Source organism: Cheilinus undulatus, linkage group 11, assembly GCF_018320785.1.
Source record: "Cheilinus undulatus linkage group 11, ASM1832078v1, whole genome shotgun sequence".
Taxonomy (NCBI): Eukaryota; Metazoa; Chordata; class Actinopteri; order Labriformes; family Labridae; genus Cheilinus; species Cheilinus undulatus.
Genome location: NC_054875.1, coordinates 20,172,240 through 20,194,800, shown reverse-complemented (window position 1 = coordinate 20,194,800; position 22,561 = coordinate 20,172,240). Strand labels below are relative to the sequence as shown.

General features: G+C 39.4%; 3 protein-coding genes across 3 annotated transcripts in view; 2 read left to right on the top strand and 1 right to left on the bottom strand.

Moving 5' to 3' along the window:
- Positions 1 to 463: 463 nt before the first annotated feature.
- Positions 464 to 4,343, bottom strand: fam217ba (family with sequence similarity 217 member Ba). The gene is made up of 4 exons (XM_041799306.1): positions 3,741 to 4,343; positions 3,532 to 3,631; positions 3,332 to 3,390; positions 464 to 3,239 (listed from the first exon to the last, which is right to left on the bottom strand). Exons 1-4 carry the CDS (start codon positions 3,845 to 3,847, stop codon positions 1,823 to 1,825), a joined length of 1,683 nt encoding a protein of 560 aa, XP_041655240.1. The 5' UTR covers positions 3,848 to 4,343; the 3' UTR covers positions 464 to 1,822.
- Positions 4,344 to 4,530: 187 nt separating this feature from the next.
- Positions 4,531 to 7,043, top strand: ppp1r3da (protein phosphatase 1, regulatory subunit 3Da). Its single transcript, XM_041799309.1, has 2 exons — positions 4,531 to 4,701; positions 5,496 to 7,043. Exon 2 carries the CDS (start codon positions 5,524 to 5,526, stop codon positions 6,445 to 6,447), a length of 924 nt encoding a protein of 307 aa, XP_041655243.1. The 5' UTR covers positions 4,531 to 4,701; positions 5,496 to 5,523; the 3' UTR covers positions 6,448 to 7,043.
- Positions 7,044 to 8,313: 1,270 nt separating this feature from the next.
- sycp2 (synaptonemal complex protein 2) overlaps positions 8,314 to 22,561 on the top strand; it is a 30,545-nt gene continuing 16,297 nt past the window's right edge. Inside the window, exons 1-26 of the mRNA XM_041798732.1 lie at positions 8,314 to 8,378; positions 8,897 to 8,950; positions 9,061 to 9,201; positions 9,293 to 9,424; positions 9,510 to 9,614; positions 9,709 to 9,733; positions 11,576 to 11,661; positions 11,748 to 11,842; positions 11,935 to 11,969; positions 12,045 to 12,187; positions 12,357 to 12,409; positions 12,648 to 12,693; positions 14,774 to 14,875; positions 14,979 to 15,039; positions 15,158 to 15,312; positions 15,545 to 15,619; positions 15,957 to 16,043; positions 16,589 to 16,697; positions 18,213 to 18,286; positions 18,543 to 18,600; positions 18,701 to 18,746; positions 18,860 to 18,939; positions 19,030 to 19,433; positions 19,518 to 19,642; positions 19,714 to 19,750; positions 19,836 to 19,906. Coding sequence (XP_041654666.1) covers positions 8,364 to 8,378; positions 8,897 to 8,950; positions 9,061 to 9,201; positions 9,293 to 9,424; positions 9,510 to 9,614; positions 9,709 to 9,733; positions 11,576 to 11,661; positions 11,748 to 11,842; positions 11,935 to 11,969; positions 12,045 to 12,187; positions 12,357 to 12,409; positions 12,648 to 12,693; positions 14,774 to 14,875; positions 14,979 to 15,039; positions 15,158 to 15,312; positions 15,545 to 15,619; positions 15,957 to 16,043; positions 16,589 to 16,697; positions 18,213 to 18,286; positions 18,543 to 18,600; positions 18,701 to 18,746; positions 18,860 to 18,939; positions 19,030 to 19,433; positions 19,518 to 19,642; positions 19,714 to 19,750; positions 19,836 to 19,906 — 2,414 coding nt within the window. The 5' untranslated portion in view covers positions 8,314 to 8,363. The remainder of the gene's footprint in view (positions 8,379 to 8,896; positions 8,951 to 9,060; positions 9,202 to 9,292; positions 9,425 to 9,509; positions 9,615 to 9,708; positions 9,734 to 11,575; positions 11,662 to 11,747; positions 11,843 to 11,934; positions 11,970 to 12,044; positions 12,188 to 12,356; positions 12,410 to 12,647; positions 12,694 to 14,773; positions 14,876 to 14,978; positions 15,040 to 15,157; positions 15,313 to 15,544; positions 15,620 to 15,956; positions 16,044 to 16,588; positions 16,698 to 18,212; positions 18,287 to 18,542; positions 18,601 to 18,700; positions 18,747 to 18,859; positions 18,940 to 19,029; positions 19,434 to 19,517; positions 19,643 to 19,713; positions 19,751 to 19,835; positions 19,907 to 22,561) is intronic.

Below are 22,561 nucleotides of genomic sequence, written 5' to 3'. Positions count from 1 at the left end.
ATGGTTTTAAGCTCTTGAGGGTTAAGGACATTCTTCTAAATGCCTAATATACATAAAACTTAATTATTCAGTAAATAAAAAGATGTTTTAAATAAATTCATAATGATTGTGTATTCTTAAAAATGAATGTGAATTAAACTGTGAGTGACTGTGGCTCAGAGGTAGACAGTTAACTCTTATTCAAGGGTTGGCAGTTCAATCCTTGGACCTTGCAATCCACATGATTGAGTGTACTCAGATAAAACACATACTATCAGCTGGCAACATGATGCACCAGACCTAATGTAGTAATACTAAATTACCAGGTAATTTTTCTTTTTACTCAACCCAGTTTGGTGGGACTGATTTGAGATTACATAACTGACTTTAGTAAATTTAACATTTTATTTCTTGGGAGTGTATGAACTGTGTTTCTTCATTTGTCTCAAAGAAAGGTCCTTACACCCATTTCTCTTGAGTGCAAAACATTTATTTCTATGCCTTACAAATACTTGCATTCAATATTGTGAAAATACATACCACAATCTTTCAGCGTGCTTGTCAACATCATGTACACAGTTATAAGAACAGCGCCACTTCTGGTCCCTTGTCTATGGCTTTGATACTTTACATGTATAATAAGAGGAGAGGTGCAGTATGAATACATATCATATTAACATTAAAGTGTTTCCATGAATTCTATGTGTATGGACAATAACACCAACAGAGAAGACACTCTGATGTGAACAGTGTTCTAAAGACTTCAAGTATGCAGTAGACGATGGAGGTGATATGTAGAACATTAAGGTGTTTCAGTCTTACAGCAATGATGTGTTAAAATTCCACTTCATCATAGGCATGAACCAATGGTACAGCATTATATTACATTCAGCTCTTTTGCTAAATATTTTCTAATAGTGCTCGATAATGTAAACATAACAATGACAATGGTGAATACAGGCCAACCACAACACTTTTCATAAATATAACTATGGTATATAAAATTTGAAAAAATATGCATTTACATTCATAGCAAACATTACACTGTCTTCAATGATAGAAAGAGCTCAGCTCTATGCAAAATACAGTATATCATCATTGACTACAATTCAAGCTGTTCAAACATGAAAAGCCCTTGTAACCAAAGATAGAAATCCATTGCACAAATATATCTGGAACAACTTACATTACAGCAGTACAACACCACTTATTGCGCCTCCTTCATTTCAGTCGAAGATGCTGTAAACGTGACTTAAAAGATGAGGCACCAAAGAAAAGTTTAAAAACAACATCAAGTAAAGAAAAAGCTTTAAAAACAAAGACATTCCAACATCAAAACTACTTGTAACAGCTACAGTTGTAATTTATGACCAAAATGCAATGATCTATGTTAAACTTCACTATGAAATACTTATGCTCAAAGCTGATCAGTGGTTCAGTGGATGCTTATTTGATGCATGTAGCAACATTAGTAGCACATGGACTGCAGTGCAAATAACTTTAATAACATAGAAGCGTTGCTTTTAAAGACCTGGGGCCATAGTGATTCTTCTTTCACCACAGTGCAACATTATGACTGTATACTTGCCGCACATTTGAATGTTTACAATGTATTCATATATTTTTGCTTTATTTGTTAACCTTTAAAGTCAGTGCTGTCTATATTCTAGCTGCTAAACTACTTGTTAGTTTTAACCTTTTGAAGGCTGTACACCACTGATTTAGACTGCTGTACAACAGTTACATGTTAGTATTACACAAATAACACAGAAAGCAGGCATAGGTTTAAGCTCCTGTACCAGGTAAACACTAAATAAAGCGCTATATTGTGTGTGTACACAGGTTACTTTGTGACAAAGTGCACATTTTTTGTTTTGCCATTCTGCTTACTGCTAAGCGGTGCTTTGGAGAGAGACTGTGGCTCCTTAGGAGATCTCTTGGTAGCAGTTTTCGAGGCCTGACCTCCTGCCTCTGTCCTCTGCCAGTCCTTCTCTACTCTCTTGGAAGTGGTGACCTCTCTCTTACTTGCAGCAAAGACACGTTTCTCTGTAGCGGCTGCTTTGCCACCAGGCTCTTTTTTAACATCCGTCTCAGAGTTAGCTCTGACACGGCTTTTCCTCACCGGACCTCTGCTGTTTGGATTGTTTCCAGATTCTTGGGGTTGCTTACGTGCATTGCCCGCCGCCTGCATGTGTCTGAGATGACTCCTTCCGGTTGAGGGGCTAACTGGGGTCTGGGCTCCGCCTTGTCCTCCTGGACTCCTGCCTTCTGTGGAGTTTGCTCTGGTCTCACTGCTGCTCCTCTTTGTCGGTGCTCCAGGTCTTGCTCTGCGCTCAAGCAGTGGGCTGAGCCGCGAGTGGCGCTGGTAGGCGTAGGCAGAGCAGCTTCCATTGCACAGTGGGTAGCGAATGTGACAATGAGGACAGACTGGAAAGCGTGAGTGCTGGTGCTGGGCTGCAGCAGGTGATGGAGGGTTGTTGACAGGTGTGAATGGGAAGGCTCGCTGACTTTGCCGCAGCCCTTTAGGGGAGTTGAGTCGGGATGATGGAGCAGTGTGAGGCCTTGGAGGGTGTGCGGTAGTGGCAGAGGGAAAGCTCTGTGGTCTCGGTCTGCTCCCTGGTGGTCGGCTGCTCTCTGCTTGCACTGTTTGGATCTGAAGCCACTCCAACTGCAGTAGCCTCTCCAGGTACCTCTCTAATGGCCCTACAGGCTTGGGCCTGGGGGCCCCGCGGCCCTCTGTGTGAAGGAACACTGCAAGCTGTTTCAGGCTCCAGCTGTTGAACGGAGGCGGTAGAAAGTCTGAGTAACTGTAGCTGGGTTTTTCACTCTCAATTTCATCACTCACGCACCCACGGGGTCCTGGGATGTCAGGGGGAAAGTCATTGGTGTTTATGACCTCAGCCCGCAGATTGAGGTGAGGGGGGGTGCAGGGGGTACAAGGAGAGGGCAGCACAGGCAGCCTCTCAGAGTCTGACAGATCACTGGCGCTGTCAGTGTCAACATCCTTCTGGTTGTAGTGCTGCTGTAGGGTCTCTGGGGTCGGGGCAGGAGAGTGTGTTAGTGGGTGTGATGGCATGTGTCGTAGACCTGATATTGGGGAGAGAGGCAGGGAAAGGGCACGCCTGTTTTTCCCCATCGCCCCACGATTCAGGTGTAGCTCATTGCTGCATTGTGACAATCGCTGATTTTCACGTTTCTCCTCTTTCCTGTGCACCGACACGTGTTTGCGGAGTGGGGGTCTCAAATCTTCTTCTTCGGGGCTGTAAAGAGACAGACAAATGTAAGAAAAGCTCTTTGGGGATTTAGGGATTACTGGAACTAAAGCAAGCATTCATTAAGACTGCACACATACCTGGAGAGTTTGCTCGTATTCCGTGCAGTGCCAGATTTAAACCTGCCTGACTGTGCACCCTGTAAAACAAGTATTATGTAGTTGATTATTTCTGTCACCAGTTTTATGAGCTGTACAGTTCTCAACACGTGCTTCATCTCAGTCTTTCCACAGATCGAAAGAAATGGCAGAAACATAATCACAACATATTGTCTCCTCACTTTCTGCACTGTGGTCAGTGTGTCCTTATCCTGACCCGGTCCTGGGAGGCCGTTTTTCGTTGGACCCACGGCTTTCTTCATCTTGTTACCTTTCTTTGAACTGTGGAAACATGACAGTAGTATGTCAGGCCCACCTCCAGCTTATGCCTCACACAAAACCTGACGATTCAACTTTATTCTTGGATTGATTACTGTAATGTATGTCTTACCTTGTTACTGGCACATTGTTCTCGGTATTTTTTCCTCGAATCTTCTCTTTGGAGACGACGCGTTTCAGTGTCGTGGACGCTGTGCGTTCCTGCATGATGGGCCCCATGTTGCAGGTCGCACAGATGGGATATTGTTGAGAATCCAGCACAATCAAATGTTACGGTAGCTAAAGAACCCAGCCGACGTCCCGAATCATGTACCCTATTCTGAGAATGAGGCTAAAAACACACATTTTCTTTAAAGTGCTGCAATGCATCATGCGCAGATGTCGGCGCTCGTTTCTTCACTGCAGGTTCAATTCGTCCTTCTGCTCGTCGTCGACTCGCCTCGATTAAATAACAATCGCGCGACTTTTTAATGAATTGGTGACAGCTGAGTCATCTCTTTTTGGACTATCATCTTCCATGCCATTAAAAATGCAAGACAGTGCATACGCTTTGTTTAGCTCGTCTTCCCAAGAAGCAGATAGGTTTGTTTACCTGCTGCTGACTGGCTACCGCCTTGGTCGTATTGAGCAGTAGAGGTGCATCATGGGAGTTGAAGTCAACGTGAAATACACGCGCTTTAAAACGAAGCCCGCAAACTGTGGTATGTCTTTTTACTATTAATAATCAATGAAGGACCCTCTGCACAGACGTCCAGCCTGAAATTCCTGGACAGACCTTTATAAGAAGGCATATAAATAAAAAGTTCATCTCAAATTACTCAATCTCCCATGTGCCATTAGGGACGTTACGCTCCTCCTGAAGCTTCCTGTTAACTGCGCGCAACATTGCCGATCTCCATCGAGTCACGAATAGGATGCATGTGGTGAATAACCGTCTCAAATGATGATTGTGATTTATAAATCAGGCTCTGTGGTTGCTGCCAGGAGCGGAGCCTCCGCGGCTCACGGAAACGCGCAGCTCTAGAACATACTACGTTAAATGGAGGCTCAAGCTCAGGCTACATCCTGCAGATGTAACTAACTCTTTATATTTTTGGACATGTTGAGGCGATGTCAGCGTTTGCTTTCGTTGAAAGGTGTAAAATGCCGCTTTCAGTAATGCTACAACGAGTGTAGTGGGCTGTATGCAAGCACGTACTACCGAGCACACGACCACTATTTTTCTTCTGAGAATGTTCTGTCCTGTTCAGTTTAGAACTGTAAAGATGATGTTTCTATCAAATCTATACCACAGAAATATGAGTTAAGTACAAAACTGTTACTTCTAGGTGAAAATGGTTTTGTTAGGGGGCTTTCTTTTTGTGAAAGAATTACCATACTATCAGGGATAGAAAGCACCTAATTACATTTACCCTATTGTATAGTGATCCCTGCTGCTGAGTTTCTTTTGCTCTTGTCTCTGGCGGATTGTTTTTGACATGAAACACATTTGCACCATGAGTGAAGTTATCAACTAAGTTAAAGTTACTGCCTGTGACTTTAGGTGTTGTTAATGAATGTATATGGTGTATTCTTAATCATACTTATTATGGAGGCGTGACCTTACCTGAACAACCTAGTTGGAGATTTGTCCTCCTGTTGTTTTTGCCAGTAAGGAAATAGAATAATTTACTATACAACCCCTCAATAGCTATGTGATACTCAGTACTAAAAGCAAATTTTAAATGAAATAGTTTTTACTTTTACTTGAGTAGATCTTAAAAGTCAAATTGAAGTAGGGAACTGTACTTTTTACTTGATTACAGTAGCTATGTTGTTTTTCCACCACTGCATAATAATACAGAGCACTTCACAACTTTGTTTACAGGTGAGCACAACTCCAGTTCTCACAGAACATGGATGGTGGCTGGTTTATTGGGCATGAAAGGATTCCATCTTCTAAACCTGATATGCAGACATCTAGCACATGCAACAGGGTCTCAAGACCCACCATGACTATCAACCTGACTGAGATGCTTCAATCTGACAAACCGAATGCAGTGAAAAAGCCAGTTCCGATACGACCCCCCAGCCCTAGGGTCCCTCAGCCCAAAAAACAAGAGTTCCACCACAGACCGTCCTGCGAACCACAACCTAAACCCATCATTCGACAGCGATCACGCTCTCTGCCCTCCACCCCACAGAAGAAGAAGAAATGCAGAAATGTTGGTGTGAGATTTGTTGACTCATTGGGGCTTGATCTGGAAGACATCAGGCTTTTCAAGTCAGGAGAGGATCCATTTGTGCCTTATCATGTTACCTTCAGATTGTTGATGGGTGCAGAATTAGCACATGGAAAGCATTTGGAGATATCCTTGCCATATCTGAGGCCGGTTTTATCCCAGCAACCAGGTGACCAGCCTGGATTCCTGCATCGTTTACATGAGCAAAAAGTCTGTCTGGAGAGAGTCTTGTGTTTTGAACTGGGTGTGATGGGAATCACCCAGGTTCTTAATTTGGACTTTGAGAAGGAAGTCTTGGCTCGCTATACATTCACAGGATGGGAAAGTTACACAGAAAGTAAAGCTTCTTGGGTGTCCAGCAGCACTAAGACCTCTGAGGGGGGAGGGCAGCAACTCAGTTGTGACACATTTCGATTTCACCTGCCTCTTCCTCCATACCTGCAGCCAGGTGCAGAGCTGCAGTTTGCGATCAAGTACAAAGTGTGTGGAGTTGAATACTGGGACAACAATAATGGAGAGAATTATAAATTGGTTTGCCATAACTACAAGCTCACTGTGCCAAAGGAATGTGAGGATAGCATCGTGCACTTCATCTAAGAAGCAGACTGAAAGTAAAGGATATCTGTTAGGAGCACTTTATGACTTGTTTCCCACACATATTAAATTGTATAGCTGCATTGTAGTGTATAATGTTGCTAGAATAATATAAACAAAGGCTTCCATTGATTTAAGTTGGGTTCAGAACAGCAGAAAACTCTGAGCATACTTTGTCTGAGTGAAACAGACTACATATGTGCACTTATATATGATGCCAACTTTAGAGACACTATTTCACATAAGATTTTTTACTAGAAACTGGGCTTGCGTATATGATTTGTGTTCTTTGCTGATTTAAAAAAATGCACTTTAATGTGGGAAAATCTGAACAATGTTACGCTCTCAGAGTGTTCACCCACAAAAATACTCACATATGTATGCACTTATGTCCACAGGATTCTTACAGCTGGAAAATTTGCATATACTATTGTTTTATATGTTTTGAAACTGTGGTCTTCTGAACCACTTTGCTCTTTATGTATTTTTAAGGAAATATTGTCAAACATAATACCCAAACCATGTATGGCATGGGTAGAATTTTCAGATCTTTTCAGAATGTAAAAATGACTGCTTATTTTGTTTAACATTAAAGCACACTTACACACTAAAGCCGGTTTATTTATATATGTATATATATATATATATATATATATATATATATATATATATATATATATATATATATTGTATGGAGCTCATATTATTTTTTGTGACTACCTCACTTGAAAGTCCTATCTGCTTTCCTTTCTATTTTGAACATGCTTTCTTGACTCTACTTAACAACAAGGCAACCCAAAAGGATGGATAAAGAGGAGAGCTTTCTGGGGCCCAGCCAAATTGGGGGCTTATGGAGGTCAAGAAAGTCATGGTCCATTGTAAAGTTAAGCTGTGATAACAATGATTTTTTTAACCTGAGTAATTCTTATCAAATTAATGCATACATTTTTATTTATTAATGCTTGAACATAATCAAATTTGTTTAAAAGTAGCAACATGGGCGAAAAGGGTGGTGAAAGGGGATTTTTTAAAGTAGGAGAAATAGTTTAACAGTGGTAAAAATGTGTCTTAAATCACAAAAATGGGTTAACAAAGGGAAAAAAAGCCATAAAGTGGCAAAACTGGGCATAAAAAATGTGAAATGGATTTAGAATAGGCAAAAATGGGCATAAAAATTGTGAATAGCATTTAGAATAGGCAAAAATGGGCATGAAAACTTTTGAAAAGGGGTTAATAGTGGAAAATGGTTGAACTGAAATAAAATGGCGGGAAACAGTGGGGGGTTTGAATTTGGCAAAAAGTGGGTTAAAGTGGCAAAAATAGGTGGAAATTGTGCAAAATGGTGGCAAATAATAGGCTGGAAAAAGGGGTTAAAAATTCTGTTTTTGAAATTGTTTCATCATTGTTTTGTACACTTTTCAGCTCCAAAACTAAGTACCTGGTAGTCAGGACACAAGTTGGACCAGGCCCATTTTCTGGGTTTTTCAGGGGATCAGCCTGTTGTATAAAATCTGTTCAATGTCTACCTAACAAAAACAGGACATGGAAGAAGACAGGGCAGCTAGAGACGTGGTCTTACGTCTGTATTGAACCTTTGTAAGCTTAAGTGAACGTTGGTCAGGGTACCAAAGTAGGGTTAGTTAAGTATAATTTTTTTTTTTTTTTGAAAGGGCAGGAACCTTAGTAGATGTCTGCTTTGAAAGGAAAAAGAACGTCTTTAAACTGAAGGAAATGCTCGACATTCAACCAGAAAGTTGAATATCCTTGTTTGAAAAAACACCATATGATTGACGTAGCCAAGTAGCACTAAGTAAAACAGTATGCGCATGCGTATCGAACGAAAAGAATTCGCGCGTTTTGCACTGGAGCGGTTGACTAACTGTAAAAGCTGTAAACTATTGTTATCATTACTTGAATTGATGCTGGCTTTAACGGTAAGTAGAGTTACCGGAATATTAAGAAACTACTTTATATCCGAAACGCTTTAAATAACCCGAGACCTGCCGTGGAAATACGAGAGGTAACGTTGACATCAAATAGCATTAAAAGCCGACTATTTTAAGCTAACTTGCGCTGTTCTAAAGCATTATATGGGACTTCATGTATAAAATCCACTCCAGATAGTCGACCTTTTGTCGAATTTAATGCTGTATTTTAATGAAGTTATGTGCTTAGAGTAGGCTTGCCTTAACATTATTGGCAGACAAATGGATATATAGTTAGACTGTCAACGGTTAGCGAGCGAAGATAACTCACTAACGGCCCTGACATCACTCTTTTATAGCCACACTAAGTGTGAAGGCCAGGTTAATAATATGGAAACGCTTGACATTAACTATTGGTCGGATTAACTCAGTTATACAGAAAACGTATTTCTCTTCTAGTGGCGTTAAGATCGTCAGGTTGATGTCTTCACTTTCAGATATAGTAAATCTCCAACTGTTGATGTCAGTTGGCAGCAGCGCTGATCCCAGAAGAAAGTATGGCACCTAGTCAGGACACACAGGTGAGGATGACGTTTTAACTGAGCTTAATGGTTTGTAATAATAAACACAATGATTTCGATGAAATATATAAATAAATATGGCAAAGATAATGTATTACATAAATTTACAGCTGGAGAAAGTCATTGAGGAGGTGTTAAAGAGTGGGGATGTCCAAGCTCTGGATCTATTCCTGCAAAGGGGTACAGATGAAGGGGCCCTTTTCAAATGTTCCCAACAGTTTCTCACCAAACTGGATAAACTTATCAGGAAGGTAAGATGAAGCCAAGCCCACACACTGATATCCCATGATGCTTTGTTGTAAGTAGGTGTAATGGATCCATCTGTATTTTGTCTGTAAATAGAGTTTGGATCAGAAAGACTCCAAAGCAGCCAGTGTGGCTCTTGGTATTCTCTACAAGTGTGGGAAAAAACTTAAACTACCCGGTGGCTGTCAAGGTCTGTCAGGATTAATACCACAAGGCCTGGCCGAAAAGATAAGTATATATTTAATTTATACAGTATCTGAGTGCTGTTTAAGTGAATGCGCTTTAGTGGTTTATTGATCCTTTTTCTGTGCACATGGCGCAGTGGTTTGAGAAATGCAGGCAGCTGTGGATCCAGTGTGGCCCCCTGTGGAATGAGCCCTTGTTAAATCTGTCAGAGGACTTCTTTGATGCCTTAATGGTGAGCTGATATCTACGAGTAAAACATACTTTGTAGCAGTGTACTGCTCAAGTGAGAATGCCTGATATAAACCACATTGTTTCCTGTACTACAGGTGGTTCATGAAGCTTGCAAGGATGGTATGTTGGTTCCTTCTTATTTTTATTCCATCACCAGTTTGTGTATTTCATCTTCAATAACCCCTTGTGGAGACTAAAACTAGCATGCCTATATCTGCCATATATTTAGCATGCCAAAAGAGCCATATGTTTTGAAAATCAGTTTTCTACAGACAAAATTTTATGTAATGTGGAGGTGGGAAATATGGGGAAAAAAAAAACATTTTTTTTTATGGAAAGATCACAATCTTGATTTTATCATGATTTGATTTCATTCTCATTTTAAAGCTAAATGTGACAGACCAAACAATTCATCTCCCTTATAATTACTGTAATGCACAAATACTGAGTTTTAAAGTAAAGCCTATTACTTTTGTTCTTTTTCTTCTGCAACAACTTGTTGGTCAATGCATGACATATTCAACTAGAAAAGCACTTGGAGAGTGCAGACCTCTGCCATTAGCCCTATCTTCCAATAGTAAAGAATCCTTTAAAAAAATTCCTGGATCCGGATGGCGAGCCGGATCAGTCCCAAATCTAATCAGTTCTTCCTTATGCCATTTCTGACATCTCCTGAAAATTTCATCACAATCCGTCTATAACTTTTTGAGTTATGTTGCTAACTAACAAACAAACTAACAAACCCTGCCGATCACATAACCTCCTTGGCGGAGGTAATTATTTGCCATTTATTGTTCCACCATCGTGTAAGGTGGTCTGGAGGCCTTCTCCAGAATATTTTGAGCACCAAACGTTTCTTTCTCACAGTCTTATCTTTTTATAGAGCCAATTTGTGTATTCCTGCATCATTGTAGAATTATTATTTGTGTGTCCTCTTTTGTGTTTCTAAATTTATTTTAGGGTTCATGGGACACATTTTTACACTGATATTTTTGTGGACAGTTAGCATAATTCGTACAGCTGCAGCTTTATACAAGGAGTCTGTTTATATGTACATTTGTTCAACAGATTTGTTTACAGACTGGTTAAAATGACAATATGCAAATTAAAACACAGCCTAGAATTTCATTTCTGTCACATAATCCTGCAGTAGAGAAGTTACCCAGTTTTGTTTTTTATGTAATCTTGATTTTTAATGGGGGTCAGGAAAATGTTTATTAATGAACTAGAAGCAGTTAAGTTACCCCGTCACCTGCCTGCTGCACAGTGAGAACAGGAAGAGGGAGACAGAACTTTACGCTGAGATGACTTTGAGCAGTGTGAATTTAAATTAATGCATTGACCTCAATTATTACAGTGTTTAAAAAATTTTTTATAATGTTTGATGTCCTTGACATCACCGCCTCCCTCCATAAAAATGTCTCTGGTTTCACTTGTCATACCAGTATCCTGACAAGTTATACTTGTGTGAAACGGTTGTTAATAACTTGACCAAACACCATAAGAGTAGAATAATATCGATTCCAACTACTATAACAACAGGATTGGATCTGTTGCTGCCACATTGTTTGACACTCAGCAGACTGTTTAGGATGCTGTCTCTTGAAATCGTCCAAAAAGTTCACCAGCCTAAGTACTAAATGTGAAGTTTCATTATCAGTTTCGGCCATGTATGGCCGCTCCAATGGTAAACAAGGGGAGGGGTGAGTCAACATAAAGTTTCATAGTGAGAACAGGCAGTAAGGGGATTTCTGTGCTTTGTTGATACATGCTATTGCTTCATGATCCAAAATCATCTTATCGCGCACCCCTAGATGTTACTGAAATGTCTTTGTTCAGTTTTACATTTTCTTTAGTCCAGTGAAAAAAATAGCAAAGCAGTACAAAATTAGGTGCTTTTGCCAGTGCTATCATTCTGTATCTAACAGAATAGAATGTGACAACATGTTTTCCCCCCTCCAGGGACATACAAAATCACAGAGTTCTTCCTATACCCTGTGGGTCAGTTGGCAGTGGATCCTAGAATCTACATCCTGATCCAAAAAGAGGTTTGAAATAGTTTTAATGAGACCCTCTAAGGATCATATCAAGAGTCAAATGTACATAAATACATTTGCTGATAATGATCCAACAGGCTATTAGGAAATTCAACTTGATTCTGGACAAAATACCGGCAGAGCTGAAGAAACAGCGGAAGATCCTTAAATCCCAGGAAGCTTCAGACATCATGTATGTCATGATAGTAACCTTATAAATAGGATAATTATTCCTCTTTATTACAATATCCATATTTTATTTGATCTTTCCTTCATTTTCTGCAGGGTCAAGATCGCTGGCCAGATATTGGAGTGTGGTGGTATGTGTTTTTATTTTAAATAGTTAATTTTCTCCTTACCCTTGAATAGAGCCAAAAAATGTATTTTTTTCTTAGATTATGACTTGCAAACAGCCCTGATGGAGGCTTTGTGTCGAATGGCCACTTCTGACCAGAGAAAGGAGCTGGCTTATCGATGGTTCAGCATGGAGCATGTGGCCATTGCATTTGTCAAGATCAGTGACTCGGAGTTTGAGACGGTAAAAAATTTGCTAATTATTACAAATGAATTACTTTTTCTGTTCAGTTTGTATTGTTATAATTATTTATATATATATATATATATATATATATATATATATATATATATATATATATATATATATAAGCTTTAATTTTTAGAACTGATATAAATTCATTTGATTTTAGGATTGTCGAAAGTTCCTGAACTTGGTGAATGGGATGCAGGGAGACAAGAGAAGGTACACAGATAGATAAATTCTCACTCATATGTTCTGGAGACCTTATTGGGACTTTAGGGTTACCACTCAAAAGGAAAATATTTCAGTTTGAAAATTATACCCTACAGTTAGCTTATGCATGATTAATGAATGAAGTAGATTGACTGTTTTTGGTCAAAGTTCTGCCTGACAAAGGCAGAAAAACATGCAGTTTTAGAAAAATGCACCTAAATGAGTAACAGTGTTCTCTGTATTGCAGAGTGTTTTCCTACCCTTGTTTGGAGGCTTATCTGGACAACAATGAGGTCAGTAGCAAGGCAAGCGAAAGTGACTTTATCTGTAGAGCACTCTTCATACAAACAACACTTTAGAGTGCTTTACAAAGCAAAAAACAGCTTATAACACAACACATCACATCAGAGTAATAAAACATGACACACAGCATAAGCAAGACATTATATACTAGGGTTGGCTAGATATAAAAAATGTTATTCGCAATTAATCTCACAACTTTTATATTAAGCTTGAAATTAATCTCAAATTAATCTTACCATTTTTATCTGTTCTAAATATACCATACAGGAATATTTCTTAAAATTTAAATACGCTTATCAACACTTATGTGTACAAAAATGCGTACTTTATGCAAATGTTTGTTCATGGCAACAACCCAAAACAATGAAAGATAATGTCCAGAAAATTCTCTAGATTAAGCTCAAATATACTGAATGCTCAAAAAATAAGCTGAGAGCGTAACATGGTAAACTCATGCCCAACAAGCCACAACAAATGGAGATACTGACCTTAATGTAACATTATTGTGTAATAACACAATGTAGTGTTCAACTTCACACTCCTAGAAGTTAACTTCTCTGTTGTTCCCAGCAGCTTAACACATAACAACGGATCTCATGCATCACACATGTACATAAAGAACATGGTCACTTAAGTTTTAAATCACTTAAAGATCATTCCCTGGCTCCTTCTCACTTCAAGCAGTTCAACCTCACATGGGGGGAAATAAAGGCTCAAAGAAAACACGCCTTTCCACCAAGAGGGCTCAAAACAAGATGATACAAAAAAAGAGATCATAAATACAGTTACCGAATTACACTACAGATTAATGGAGGAAGTCAAGTCTCCAATGAGAGTACAGATGAGAGAGCTTTTAAAATATTTTACTTACAATAATGGCTTTTAAAGAAAGTTCAAAAGTGCAGCTGTTAGATGCAAATTATTTCTAGCAGAACCTCATCCTCCACAATATTAATCGGTCTGCAATCTGTAGCCACTAATTTAGCAAACACTGTTTAAAGTTTGTTGCTTGCAGAGTTGTCTGAGCGTCTCTGTTGTAAACTATCCAGCATGGCCTGCCTTTGGCTAGGGGAGCGGCTCACTGCATTGGCAGTGTGCTTGGCCAGCAAGTGGTACAGGGTATTTAAGACTCTACAAACTCTGGGTAACTCATTTAACGTGAACAGGATAGTTTAGACCTGCTCTTTTTGTTAAGTGTCTTGATAGCATTTGTTTTAATCTGGCACTTTACGTAATAGGTTGGGAATGAGATCCTGCCCCAAGTGGAGGAGTTCAAGTATTTCGGGGTCTTGTTCACGAGTGAGGGAAGAATGGAGCGGCAGATCAACAGGTGGATCAGTGCGGCGTTGGCAGTGATGCGGTCTCTGCATCGGTCTGTCATGGTGAAGAAAGAGCTGAGTCGAAAGGCAAAGCTCTCGATTTACTGGTCAATCTACGTTCCTACCCTCACCTATGGTCATGAGCTGTGGGTTGTGACAGAAAGAACGAGATCACGGATACAGGCAGCTGAAATTAGTTTCCTCTGCAGGGTGTCTGGGCTCTCCCTTAGAGATAGGGTGAGAAGCTCGGCCATCCGGGAGAGACTCGGAGTAGAGGCACTGCTCCTCCGCGCTGAGAGGAGCCAGATGAGGTGGCTCGGGCATCTGGTCCGGATGCTTCCTGGAAGCCTCCCTGGTGAGGTGTTCCAGGCAGGTCCCACTGGGAGGAGGCTCTGGGGAAGACCCAGGACACGCTGGAGAGACTATGTCGCTCGGCTGGCCGAGGAACACCTTGGGATCCCCCGGGAAGAGCTGGACAAAGTAGCCGGGGAGGGGGACGTCTGGGCTTCCCTGCTTAGGCTGCTGCCCCTGTGACCTGATCTCGGATAAGCAGAGGAAGATGGATGGATGGATGGATGGACTTTACATACTAAGATTAATTAATTGAAACATTATGTGCAGTGCACTGAAGGCAATGGAGGGCTTTTCAGTTTTGTTTAACTATCCCTGTTAGTGTCGTTTGCATGCATTAGTCTAAAATGTGATTTGTAGAGTTTTTGGTTATATGTTGTTGTTCTGGGTTTGTTATCAGCTGCTGATGCCTGCTGATGACAAACTGGAAGAGTTTTGGATTGACTTCAACCTTGGCAGCCAAAGCATCTCCTTTTACTTCTCTTTGGCTGATGAAGCACAGGTATGTAGAGATAATTAATAAAACATGAAGACTGCATGGTGGGACTTTTTTATAATTACTAGTAGATATGCATCTTTAATAGAGCATTTTTTCCTTCATGTAGGAAGGCCATTGGGAAACACTATGCATTAATGCTAATGAAGTCCAAAGCTACACTGTGAAAGGTAATCAAAGCAAAAAAAAAAAAAAAAAAACATTATGTGGAAGGCAGTTTTCACCCACAGAGTTAGTACAACAGTGGTATGCTATGCAATTATAACCCAGAGTGTTCTGTGACTCCAGAGGAGGGCAAGGGCAAAATCTTGCAGTTGAGGCTGTCAGAGATGGTGATTGTGGGAGCAGCAGAAGGATCGAGCCTTACCATCCACTTCAGCCCCTCGCTGGACATTTTGCAGGCAGCCCAGAGTGTGTATGGGCAATGCAAACAATGTAACAATGTAAGCCATGGTGCTCTCATTACGGCTTCCCTGGTTTCAGTTTAAGAGAGCTTTTATTAGGATTTTATTGTAAAAAATGAAATAAAGTGCTCCTCAGAGTTGAAGAAAAGAATTGTTTCCGATAAAAATATGATTTTTTTTTTTTTAATGTGCAGGTATCCTGCTTTGTACTTAAACGGTCTTGTTTCTCTAGCATTTGGGATGCTGCATTAACAAGTATCTCCTCTGCCAGAGCTTTGTGGGGAAAAAAGGAACATCTGTTGTGAAGACTACGGTAAAAATCACAATGGAAGAAAACAATTCCCAGGTAAATAGCTGGCTGTTGTCATTATTCTCTAAAAACAGCTGAGATCATGATATGAGGGTTAGTGTTGTGAACTATGGTTATGATCAGTGTAAAAATATGATAAACTGGAGACCATAGGGTTGTGACTATTGATGAACTGGACTTGATCCTTACTGTGGTTTGGTTTTGATCAAGCTGTAGGTGAAAGTTATTTTCTGTTAATGGGATAAAGTTTAATCTAATCTATGGAGATTTGCTGATATAACAATTTATTACATATGTATAAGAAATGATATGGCATTTTTATAAGCTTTCCATACCTGGAAACACTCGGTACACTCCTTCAATCTCCATGCAGGTGGTTCCAGAAAGTCAGATGTCCCTTGGTGACAGTGAGAAAAATACTGCTCCTTATCCTTTGCCTGCCCCACCTGTACCTGTACAGGTAAACAAAGTGTCTTTGACTGTTTATTTAATCACACATAGGGCTCAAGTGTACACATAGGTATTTCTTTGACCACACATACCATTTTTGTTCATTGTTCCTCATTAAAATTATTTTTATCCAAACAGCTTCATTCTTGTCGTCTCTCATATCCTTTATAGAAATTACTGGCCAGAATGAGTTCTTCTATAGAAATTAAAGTGTTAAACTGATTTGTTTAATAGACTTCCTCAGGTTTTATAGTAACAAAAGTTTTATCTCAATCAAAAAGTTTAAACAGTTTGGATTTCTGTGAAACCACTCCGTCCACAAAGATTTAGTGTTGAAATCAATGGCCTTATAATAAGCTATCATTGCCTGTAAAGGGCATGATTTGCAAATGACCCAACCTCTATTAAGTACAGGATTCATGCATTACCTGAAAAATATTGATTTCCTTGCATATTTCCTGCAGGTGTTCTTTGCTGTTGATGTCACTTGGAAGAGATTGCACATGAAACATTGTTTGATCTCTTGAGTGTCTCATTTAAAATGTTCTGTTTCAGACACCGACCCCAGCCAAGATGAGGATTTCAGAGTCAACCCACTTTATTAGTGGTGGTGCCGGAGGGCGTGTTCAGGGGGCCTCTTCCTTGTCTGCTGTGATGCCATCAGGTGAAAGGCAGAAAAATCTTTAGTCAGTTAATTTATAACCACATAGATATTATTCTGATATACAATACATTCATTTACTTCGCAGTAAATCAGCTTCAATGAACTTGCAGGCCCACCTGTTTTTTCTTAATATGCAGCCTCCTGAGCTGTTTTTCATAAGAAGAATACATACTGTGTGTGTGCCATCGATGACTGGAGTTTATGACAGAAATTTGTTGGGACAATTTAAATGTTTTATGCATGGAGGAGGAAACCATAAAATAGTTAGGACTAAGCTCAATATTGTTTTAGAAAAAAAACAGTGATTGAATCAAACCAAACCCAGCTAACATCAAAAACTGTACTTAAAAATCTACTTGTTTTCATTATATAACATGACTCCCACAATAGAATTTCAGGTCGGAATAAGTACAGTAAAATTAGGGGTGGATGATATTGAAAAAAAAATCATATCATGATTTTTTTTTATGGCCGGATCACAATCTCAATTGTATCACAATTTTTTTCATTCTGGTTTAAGGCTAATTTATAAGTTACTTGCCAAGAAAACAAGCTTTCCCAGATATTTTTAATTCATAAATACTGGGTTTAAAAGTTAACTCATGTTAACAACCTGTTAGTCAGTGCATGAAATACTTAAATATTTGATTTTATGTTTTTTCCCCCCAAGTATATTTATTAGTTATCAGGATTCAGCATTAGAATGTACGATACAAATTATGAGATCACAAATTGAACCCGTTCTCCACCCCAAACCCAGAACACCTTCCCTCAGCACCTAAGACACAACGGAGAAAAAAAAACAAAAACAAAAAAAAAACACAGCAACAACAACAAACAGAAGGCTAGAATAACTAGTCTGTATGTGACAGGAAATCAGACAAGCGACAGTACATTGTGAAATAAAGGTTTCGTTCCCACTTCTGTCTAAAATGATCTGTATTTACCAATGAACTTTCAATAAAAACATTCTAAATCCTTGAGATAACTTTAGTTTTCTTCTCCCTAAGGCAGCAGCTTGTTTATGTATTCTGCATGTTTTGAGCAGTGAAACCAAAGTGCTCACTTAAAAACAAGAATCTTATGATTAATTTTGAGTCACATTTAGGTCTCATGCTGTGTGTGATGGTGGCAGCTGCACACACTCAAGGTAATAATGATGCATGTTTTAGCACTGGTATACTATTCCTCTTGGTATGTAAGCCGCAGGCTATCTTTTAGATAAAAAATACATATTGAAAGTGCGGGCTATACACCAGATTTTACTGTATATGTTGTTGATCATTGCTATTTTCTCAAATACAAAATGATTTTAGTTTCATTTTATTTGAAAGAATTCAAACCCTTCAAGGTGGTTCATTCTGCTTTATTATTTGCATCTAAATAACACATTTTATTCAACAGTTTTTTCATTGTCTTTCTTTATATTCTCTGTAATAATTCCAAACATGGCTTAAAGATACCAGTCCCAAACTTAGCATTTGATATGTTTTGTTTCTCCTTTATTCCCTTTAGCCAGTGGTAAAGGGAAGCCAACCCTGGAGATGGTCCGCTCAAGTGAAAGGCAAAGTGAAAGTTGTGGGGTGGAGGTAAGGATAGGTGCTGTCATAAAACAACAGCAAACACAGTAACACGTGGCATGAATGAACAGGTAATACATATTGAATATACTGTGTCTAAAGAAATATGTACATTTTCTATACTGAAGTTTGACTGCACTGCTCTTTTTAAAATGATTGTAACTTGTCATGGACAACACTTTAATCAGCTGTTGCCTTTTTAAATGTACGTTAGAAATAAATTTGATTGATTGATTGATTGGTCTTGTCTCTGATTGGCTAACAGAATGCAGAAACAAAAGCAGCAGATAAGGTCGTTGGTGGTCAGGAAGAAGAACACCTTGGTACGGTATCGCTGCAGTGACTTTGACGCAACATAACCCAAAAATTTAGTCACACTGGTATCTTCTGGAAATACACAATAACTTTACTTTGTCTTTGCAGAACAAACTTTTGTGCCTGACACTCAACCAAGGACTGTGAGAAAGATGTAAGCACTATGAAAAACCTGAGGCCAGCCAACGTGATCATTGGTTAGGTGTATTTATTTTGAAATATGTTCATATTGCTTATCTTGACATGTTTTTCTTTTTCAAATTTCAGATCTTCATACTGGAACAAACTGTCAGTTTCTGAAATGATAATAATGCCCACACAGAAAGTCAATTCTCAGCCAAGAACTGGTAAGATAAGAATGCAATGCCAGTTTTAAAAAGTTACATTTCATCTAATAATATTTACAAAGTTATGTCTGCAATTTTTTTTCTCTTTAGAGCCTTCGAGTTTAAAACGGAAAAAGGAGGGCCTGTCCTCAGCACAGAAGATTTCAGCTCCGGTTAACAGTCCTATCAGCCAAAAGAAACTCCATGCTGAACTCACTCAGCGACTGCAGCAGGTCCTCAAGGAGAGAAACCAGGATCCAGCACCCCAGGAAGAGCCAGCAGAATTGAAGAGAAAAATGTCTGACTCCAAAGGCAGAGGCTCTGCAGACCAATGTGCTTCCAAAGAGCAAGCCCAGAGAGCTGGTCCAGCCATACAGAAGAGCGATGGCCAGATGTCTGTAGAGAAAGATACTGTTGTAGTCAAAGCTTCAGCCAAGGCCTCAACAAGTAAAGCTCAGAAAATACCTCCTATTGTTAAGGCTGCTACTAACAAGGACCTTTCAAGAAAAGCAAAGGTAAAGAGTTATGTAAACGTTAAACGGCCTCATGTTTATCCTGATATACATCGTTATAGTCACAACTTTCACTGTTCTGTTCAGAGAGATGAAGCAGTTGCAGGCTCTGCGGTAAAGCACGTCTCCAGCCGTCATGCGACTAAAACAACAGCAAAAGATTCAACAGATGATAGACCTCAGAACAGGATTCCTTCTCTAACCTTTAACAGGTATAAGATTGCAGGCCTACATTCTAGTGAACTGTAATCAATGAATTTACCAACTTGTCTTTCTGTAATAGGCAGGTGTTTAATATGAGCTGGTTATCAACTGCTACAGTAAGTAATTTTGGATTTATTTCATGACAAAGTGAGGGTTTAAGTGACTCCTTCATTTACTAAAGATGATTTTATTTTGCAACAGAGAAAAGAATATGAAGCTGTGAGCCAGACAAAAACCAGAAGGAACACCACAACACACTTTACAAGGCAGAGGTAATTCAATTCAGCAAGTAGTGTCGAGTTATATTTGCATTTTTAAGCTGCTTTCAGTGCATTTAGGAATATATTTAATGAAGTGTTGTCAATTGATTAGAAAAAATGATATAATTAACTGCACACCAACATTTTATCACACAAAATTGGCCAATATACTGCATAACCCTGTTTCTAGTTGGGTGTCATCCCCAACACACACATTTAAACATTTTTGCACTTTTCACACTGCTCTATGCTGAAGCCAGCCTTGCCTGTATTGCAATCTTTCCCCCTTTCCTCCCCATCAGTGTTTAAGGTCTCAAAGTTTTTTTTTTTTTTTTTGTTTTGTTTTTTTTAACTGCATCAATCATTCTTCACTGCGTAGGGAGTTAGCTTCTTGTCAAAGACATAACAAAAGATGGGAAAGAACATGGGGTCTCATTCACCAATATCATCCTAAGTACATTATTGAATTTTTTATATGAAGATCCTAAAAAAGAGTCTGAAGCTGAAATCAGACTACACATTTTCAGCATGACTATAACCCGACCTGACAGCCTTAGGACCAGTGTTACCCAAAATATGTTGTTTATCTCATGTAGTGTGTCATAGTGAACTCCAATCAAGTTCTCATCTGGGACAACTCACGACCCCTCAACAGGAGGTTCAGCAAGTTTGATTTTTGTCCTGCTCTCTGCAGTTTGTTCTGTGATGTCAGTGATGCTGTCCCATTAAAGCACAGAACAATCTGCACATTCAGCAGACACAAATGTAGAACTACAGTGCTGAGTGCAATTACATGTGCTGTTGTCTATGTGAGATATTAAAGTTGGTTTGATGATCCGAAACATGTAAGTGTGATAAATATGCAAAAAAAAATCAGGAATCAGAAAGGGGTCCATTTTTATATTTCACAAAGACAACCCAAGTAAATACAAAATGCAGTGTCTGAATGATTATTTAATTTTTTAAGGGTGGGGAAAAATCCAAACCTATCTGGCCCTGTGTGAAAAAGTAATTGCCCCCTGAACCTAATTGCTGGTCTTGCCACCCTTGGCAGCATTAACTGAAATTAAGCGTTTGTGATAACTGGTGATGAGTCTTTTGCATCGCTGTGGAGCAATTTTCAGCCCACTCTTCTTCACAGAATTGTTTTAACTCAGCTGTATTGGAGGGTTTTCAAGCATGAACTGCCCATTTAAGGTCACACCACAGCATATCAATTGGATATAAGTTCAGCTCATGACTGGGCCACTCCAAAACCTTAATTTTGTTTTTCTTGAGCCATTCAGAGGTGGACCTGCTGGTACATTTTGGGTCGTTGTCCTGCTTCATAACCCAAGAGCACTTGAGCTTGAGGGCATGAACTGATGGCTGGATGTTTGCCTTCAGGATTTTCTGGTAAATAGCAGAATTTATTGTTCCATCAATCACAGCAAGTGGTCCAGGTCCTGAAGCAGCAAAGCAGCCCCAGACCATCACACTGCCACCACCATGTTTGACTGTTGGCATGATGTTCTTTTTACCAAATGCTGTGTTATTTTTACGCCAGATGTAATGAGCCATACACCTTCCAAAAAGTTCAGCTTTTGTCTAGTCAGTCCACAGAATATACCTCCAAAAGTCTAGGAGATCATCAAGGTGTTTGTTGGCAAATATGATACGAGCCTTTGAGTTCTTTTTTGTCAGCAGTGGTTTTGGCCTTGGAACTCTCACGTGATGCAATTTTTGCCCAGTGTCTTTCTTATGGTTGAGTCATGAACTTAACTGAGGCCAGTGAGGCCTGCAGTTCTTTGGGTGTCGTTCTGGGTTCTTTTGTGACCTCCTGGATGAGTTGTCCTTGTACTCTTGGAGTCATTTTGGTTGGCTGACCACTCCTCAGAAGGTTCACCGCTGTTCCCAGTTTTCTCCATTTGTGGATAATGGCTCTGACTGTGGTTCACTTGAGTCCCAAAGCCTTGGAAATAGCTTTGTAACCTTTTTCAGACTGATAGACTTTAATCACTTTATTTCCCATTTGTTTTTGAATTTCTTTGGATTGTGGCATGATGCGTTCCTTTTAGAGATCTTGTAGCCTCCTTCATTTTGTCTGACAGCTTCTATTTAAGTGATTTCTTCATTCAAAAAATCTGGCAGTAATCAGGCCTGGGTGCGGCCAGTGAAATTGAACTCAGCTTTCCAAAAACTGTGGTTAATCACAGTTAACTCATGATTTAACAAGGGGGGCAATTACTTTTTCACATAGGGCCAGATAGGTCTGAATTTGTTTCACCCCTTAAAATTTTAAATAATCATTCAGACACAGCATTTTGTATTTACTTTGGTTGTCTTTGTGAAATATAAAAATTGGTGTGATGATCCGAAACATTTAAGTGTGATAACTATGCAAAAATGTCAGGAATCAGTAAGGGGGCATATACTTTTTTCACGACACTGTAACTGAGAGGAAGAGAGAGATCAGGAATGCCCAAACGGAAATGTATAAACAATCATGCATTCCTCAAGTGAAAGAAAACTTAAATAGTTAAAAAAATTTTTAGTTTCCCAAAGTTTTCAAAGACGTAAATTCTTAATTTCAGTTCAGTTGCTCAAACTTCCTTCTGTAACATGGACCCCCCCCCCCCCAACACTCGGCATTTACAGTGAGTGATGACCAGCACTGCTCAGCACCGT